Source organism: Quercus robur, chromosome 5 (assembly GCF_932294415.1).
Source record: "Quercus robur chromosome 5, dhQueRobu3.1, whole genome shotgun sequence".
In the NCBI taxonomy this organism is placed as follows: Eukaryota; Viridiplantae; Streptophyta; class Magnoliopsida; order Fagales; family Fagaceae; genus Quercus; species Quercus robur.
The window spans coordinates 46,819,510-46,826,385 of record NC_065538.1 but is presented as its reverse complement, the minus strand read 5'-3'; the positions used below and the strand labels follow the sequence as shown (position 1 = coordinate 46,826,385).

General features: G+C 40.4%; 2 protein-coding genes across 2 annotated transcripts; both read left to right on the top strand.

The window, feature by feature from the left end:
* The first annotated feature begins 4,072 nt into the window (after nt 1-4,072).
* Nucleotides 4,073-5,267, top strand: LOC126726128 (E3 ubiquitin-protein ligase ATL41-like). The gene has a single exon (XM_050431250.1). The coding sequence runs from the start codon at nt 4,395-4,397 to the stop codon at nt 4,989-4,991; it is 597 nt and encodes a 198-aa protein (XP_050287207.1). The 5' UTR covers nt 4,073-4,394; the 3' UTR covers nt 4,992-5,267.
* A 955-nt stretch (nt 5,268-6,222) lies between these two features.
* Nucleotides 6,223-6,648, top strand: LOC126728263 (RING-H2 finger protein ATL40-like). The gene has a single exon (XM_050434115.1). The coding sequence runs from the start codon at nt 6,223-6,225 to the stop codon at nt 6,646-6,648; it is 426 nt and encodes a 141-aa protein (XP_050290072.1).
* The last annotated feature ends 228 nt before the right edge of the window (nt 6,649-6,876 follow it).

The window sequence follows — 6,876 nt, the reverse complement described above, 5'->3', positions numbered from 1 at the left end:
GCTGCAGAAGGCCCGGAAAACTTTGCTATCGAACTGTAGCCCATTGTCTTATACCAGTGAGTTCGGCACCCCAAACCTTGTGACTATATTTTTCCATACAAACTTTTTCACGTTGATATCCCGGATATTGGCCAAGGCCTCGGCTTCCGCCCACTTCGTGAAATAATCAACTGCCACCAATACAAAACGGCGGTTACCTGTTGCTTGGGGAAAAGGGCTGAGGATGTCCAGCCCCCATTGTGCAAACGACCATGGGCTGCTGACGGGGTTTAGACGACCTGCTGGCTGGTGGATCAGAGGGGCATGTTTTTGGCATTGTTCACACCTCCGGACATATTCCACGGCATCCTTCTGCATCTGTGGCCACCAAATCCCCTGGGTCATCGCCTTATGTGCTAAAGAACGCTCCCCAACATGGCCACCACACACTCCGTCATGCAGCTCGGACAGAAGTTCGTTTACTTTCTCGGGATGTAGGCATAAAAGGTAAGGGCCTACGAAAGACCTCTGGTACAATTTGCGATCTACCGATAGCCAGTACCGGGGAGCCATCCGACGAATCTTTTTAGCCTCCTTTTCATCGTCCGGAACTTTATCCTCGGCTAAGAAATCTATGATTGGGTTCATCCAGCACGGATTGACTACTGATACCATGGCCACCTCAACTCTGGCCGGGTCATAATTATTTTTCACATCGATACTTGGCTCCCTTATAAGCTCTATTTTGACGAGTCAATGAGTATCCTCGGTAGCGAATGAGGCCAACGTGGCTAGCGAGTCGGCATATCTGTTTTGTGCCCGACCTACCTGGGCCACCTTCATTGTCCCAAACTGGCTAATGATTTGCTTAGCTGTACTCAGATAGGCTTTCATCCGAGAGTCCTGAGCTTTAAAGCTTCCTATGATTTGATAAACTACCAGCCGAGAGTCCGAATAAATCTCCACATCATACACGCCTAGATGCAATACGGCCCTCAATCCGGCTAGAAAGGCCTTGTATTCGGCTTCATTATTTGAGGCTTTGAATCCTAATTTGAAGGAGTGTTCTAGTCGTATGCCCTCTGGGGTGATTATGACAATACTGGCTCCGGCCCCCATAGCATTTGATGCGCCGTCTACAAACACCTTCCATGGACGACTTTCTGCATTACAGATTATCTTCTCGTTGTTTTTAGGGGTAAATTCTGCAATGAAATCAGCAAGAACCTGTCCCTTCACCGAGCTTCGCGGTCGGTACCTTATGTCGAACGAACCTAACCGAGTTCCCTCCTTGGCTATTCGGCCCGTGAAGTCCGATCTTTTTAACAATGACTGCAGGGGATACTCGGTGAGGACAAACACCGTATGAGCCTGAAAGTAATGCGGCAACTTCCTCGTGGCGTGCACCAGTGCCAATACTAACTTCTCCAGGGGCAGGTATTTCGTCTCGGCATCTACTAAGGTTTTGTTTATGTAATACACTGGCTGCTGTACTCCTTGGTCTCTTAGTAACACAGCACTCACGACGTGGTCGGACACCGAGAGGTACATAAACAAATCCTCCTCGGACTCAGGGGCCATTAACATGGGCGCTTTTGCCAAATATTCCTTCAAATCTCGAAAAGCCTTGTCACATTCCTCGTCCCACTAAAACTCCTTCCACTTCTTCAGAAGTTGATAAAACGGTCTGTAGCGATCAGCAAATTTGGAGATGAATTGGTTTAGGGCGGCTAACATCCCGGTTAGCACTTGTACTTCCTTGGGATTACTCGGTGGTCTGAGGCGATTCACGACCTCTATCTGGTCGGGGTTGGCCTCTATCCCCCAAGTAGAAATCAGATAACCCAAGAACTTGCCAGCCCCCACACCGAAAGTACACTTCTTGGCATTCAGGCACAACATTTGCTGCCGGAGTATCTCAAACACTCCCCGGAGGTCTTCCGTATGTTGCGACTCCTTTCTGCTCTTTACCACCATGTCGTTAATGTATACTTCCACCGTGCACTCAATTTTCTCTCGGAACATCCTTGTCATCATCCGCTGGTACGTGGCTCCGGCGTTTTTCAATCCAAACCGCATGACTTCATAGTGATAGTTTGCACTCGGGGAGATAAATGCTGTCTTTTCTCGGTCCTCGGGCGCTAAGGCAATCTAGTGATACCCCTGGAAAGCAACCAAGAAGCTCATCCTCGGGTGCCCATACATGGCGTCTACTAATTGATCAATCTTGGGCATTGGGAATGGATCCTTGGGACATGCCCGATTTAAGTCTGTGAAATCCACACAAACTCTCAATTTACCATTCTTTTTCTTTACTACCACCGTATTTGCTAACCATTTCGGGAAGAATATTTCTCTTATCACTCCTGCCTCCTTCAGCCTCTGGACTTCCAAGTTTACCATGTCAACATGCTCCTTCGATTCTCTTCTCGGTTTTTGCTTTTTTGGGGGGAATGATGGGTCCACGTTAAGCTTGTGGACAATGAACTCGGGATCTACGCCAGGCACTTCTTACAGATTCTAGGCAAAAACATCCACATTTTGCAAAAGGAACAACAACATCTCTACCTTTTCTCGGTCATTCATGCTTGTGCTTATCTGGAAATATCTGTCAGTGTTTAGAAAAATTCTAACCTTCAAAACCTCCTCGGCAACGTTCGCCCCCGTTTCCCCTCGGGGCTTCTGTAATTGCTATAAAGTTTCTTTTTCGGTGGCCTCCGCTTGTCCAATCTGTTCGCTCTTCCATCTGACCGCGGTGACAAGACACTGCCTAGCCACTCATTGGTTCCCTCGTACCATGGCGACTCCATACTTGGAGGGAAATTTGACTTTCACGTGCAGGGTGGACGGAACGGCCTTCATTGCGTGAATCCACGGCCTTCCCAAGATTGCAGTGTACGGTGAGAATGATCGAACTACTATAAAGGTCACTATTACTTCCTTGCCTTCCATGTCCACCGAGAGAGAAATCTGTCCTTCGGGAATCACGACTCTTCCGTCAAACGAGACCAATGGCATATCATACTTCGCCAAATCCTGACTCTTCAGTTCGAGCCCTTCGAACAGATCCGAGTACATTATGTCAGCTCCGCTTCCTTGGTCTATCATCACTCTTTTCACCAAGAACCCGCTTATCTGAGCTGTTACTACCAACGCATCATCATGAGGTTAGGTCGTCCCCTCCAAGTCTTCCTCGCCGAAAGAGATGGTCAGCCGACCAACTTTCATCCTCTTCAAATATTAGCTAATAATTGAAGTAATTTTTTTTTTTATCAAATGAAAAACAATAAAAAAAAGAGTAAAAATGCTATATCCACAATATTTTTCACAACAAATCTTAAGTGATTGGTTGTTACTAGCTGTTATTGATGGACAAAAAAGCAATGTAAGTGGTGGGTTCAAATTAGAACCAGTATCAACTTAACATCTAGGATTTGTTGTGAAAATGTTATGAATGTAGGACTTCTAAAAAAAGAAAAAAAAAAAAAAGGAAAGAGAAATACATACAAAATTTCATAACATTTTTCACAATTGAGTAGGAAAACTTTTACTAGTTCTTATCTAGGTCCACAAATAACATCATTTTTTTTTTTTTTTTACTTGTTACTATCAATATACCACATCAATAGGTGCGAAAGGTTTTGTCAAATTTTTAGTATCTATAGACTTTCTCGAAAAAAAATTCTATGGGGTTCATATTAATTAGTAATTTTGCATCTAAAATAAAATAACATAGTTTAAGTAATATTATTTAAAAAAAAAAAAAAAATTTCGCTATAGGTCTCCAAATTCTTCAAGCCGCCCTTGAGGACGAAGAATAAGCTTCAATTGCTCTGAATTTTTCTAACTACCTGTTTTGGGAAGCTATTGAAGGTGCGTGTTTGAGACGTTTTATTTATGTCTCGAGATGAATATTTTTTACCATTAGCAATATGTTAGTATAACTTTTCAAAATGATAATCACAAATAAAAATACTTAGAGATTAGTATTTCAACTTTATCCTTAATTCCTATCCCAAAAAAAAGCTTTATCCTTAATTTGCATTTCAACTTATCAAAATGATAATAACAAATATTTTACATCATTATCATTTCTTCCTTTCTTGAAGAAAAGCCGACAGGGTGGAGAAAGGAGACTAGTATTTCAACTTTATCCTTAATTTGTTGATGTTTCAAAAGCCAAGTCAATCTACAATCTGCCTAAAACAAGGAAATCACCAAGAGATTAGTAAAATTTCAATTTGGTAATGAAAACCATCACCAAGGAAATCCCAGAAAATATATTACAAACCCCATCAGAGATTTTTCAACGAAATAACAAGGTGAATCAAATGAAAACCTCTCTTGTACAAATTCAGAATTTGAGAGTCAATTAAGGAAGGAAGCACCTTTTCTAGATCAACTTAGGAGTAACCATGAGTTCTGTCGGCAATCTCATACTTGTCGCTGTGTTCTCCCTAATCGCTCTGGTGATGCTATTCACGATTCTCCAAATCCATTTTAGGAACCAAGAAAGAAGACGCCAGGCTTCCCCACATGGGAGAACAACTCCAGTTGCAGAGGATGAAATACTTTCCATTGAGCCAACACCAATGAAAGCTCTCGATCCATTGGTGGTGGCCTCATTACCAAAGTTCATGTACAAACCAACTGACCAGCTTGATCATGGTGATGTCATAGAGTGCTCAGTTTGCTTGAGCACCATTGTGGAGGAAGCCATGGTTAAGCTTCTACCAAATTGTAAACACACGTTTCATGTGGAGTGCATTGATATGTGGCTTAACTCAAACACAACTTGCCCAATATGCCGCACCCTGGCTGAGCCTATGGTCAAGCCAGAGGATAGTACTTTGTGCACTGTGGTTCAACCCTTAGATCCACCTATTGAAGATAGTACGGCACATGGTACAAGATTAAGCTCTTTTCAGAGGATGCTTAGTAGGGAGAGATCGTCGAGGGGGATTCAGAGTTGTGGAGATGAAGGAGGTCCAGAAGATCTAGAAAGACAGTAGTGATTACATTGAAAGTATGTATTGTTGCATTTAGTTTTCTACCGTAGAGTGATACACATTAAATATTGATTGAATTTGCAATAAAAAGATTTACTTTCTTAAAAAGATTTCACCGCAATCAGATTATGAAGTTAAGTTTCGTACCAAAATGAAATTGTCTCACTGATTTCGAAATGTAGATGCATGCTGAATTACTGCTTTTATTTTTTTTCATAATTATTTTTTATCAAGTTTTACATATCTAGTGATCAATTATATACAGAAGCGAGTTTACTAGTGCTTTATGGATCTCCAACTATGAATATACATATGTAGTAAGGCTGTAAACTTGCAATTGAGTTGAAAGGAGTAAAAAAGTTAAGGATTATTTCATTAATTTTACTTTGAATATAAGTTCAATTTAGTTAACAAAGTAGAATACGCTTTCAAGCATGGTTTACGTTCTTGCTGAATAAGATTAAGCTTATTTATATATGATGTAGCATAAGTTTGCTTAAGTAGAATTTGTAACTCACAGTAATCATGTACAATTCTTCCACAAAACGTAATTTAAGCAATAATTCTAGACTAGAATGCAAAAGAATAGAAAAAAAAAAAACTTTAAATCTTTTATATATTTATTAATATAACAAATAGGGTTTATCACAAACCAATTAAAATTAATCAAAGATAATCTTTTGCAAGCATACCTATGGTAAGCATGGATAGACCAATAAGATACAAGCCTTTATAAAACAATAATCAGGACATTGTTTTGAAGACATAAAGAGACAAATATTCTTAGACTTGCACATGACCACTTAAGACAATTTATGGCCATGGCCTTTCTTGAAATTTCCACAGCTAACAGAGTATTCTAAATTTCTAATGCTCTGTATCTATTTCATTTCACTTCTCTTATTTTGTCTTTGTACATATGCATTGCTTAGATAGAGGCCTTAGGTCGGTTACTAAACCGACTAACATAATAATATATTATACAAATTTACACTAGTAAGTTTTAGAATTCAACGACATACTCCTTGAATGACAGCCAGCATGTGAGTTGTCTACCAATAATAGCTTCAGCTTCTTTATTTGCTGCCACATAGTTCTTCTATTGTCTATTTGCTATTGTGATGATCTTCATCATTCTCCAAATCTATCCTAGGTACCTTTTAAGACAACAAGCTTCCCTAGATAGGAGAACAATCAAGAAGCACTGGATGAAATACATTCTATTGAGTCACCAATGGCAGGTCTCGATCCATTGGTCATGGCCTCATTACCAAAGTTCATATACAATCCAAGTGCCGAGCTTGATCATGGTGAAGAAGTCACAGAGTGCTCAGTTTGCTTGAGCACTATTGTGGAAGAGACCATGGTTAAGCTTCTACCAAATTGTACTCACAGGTTTCATGTAGAGTGCATTGATATGTGGCTTAGCTCAAACACAACTTGCCCCATATGCCGAACCCTGGCTGAGCCTCGGGTCAGGCCAGCGGATGGTAATTTATGCAGTGGGGTTCAACCCATAGTTTCACCCATAGAAGATAGTATGCCACATGGTATTGGTACACGATTAAGCTCTTTTCAGAGGATGCTTAGTAGGCAGAGTTCGACGAGGATTCAGAGTTGTATAGATGAAGTGGGTGCAGTAGATCTAGAAAGACAGTAGTGATTACTTACTGTTGTCTAATGATAGGAGCTTACTCGACAATAAAATAGTACAGCTAATCATTTTTTCAATTTTTTTAAAAGTAAAATATATCCCCTGCTATTCAGATTTTATATTTCCTACATTGGCTATAGGTGTTGGATTTTGAAAGTATTGTTGCATATTGTATTGTTGCATATTACTTGTCTTCCATAGAATGATACACTTTACATATTGATTTATGTGTAT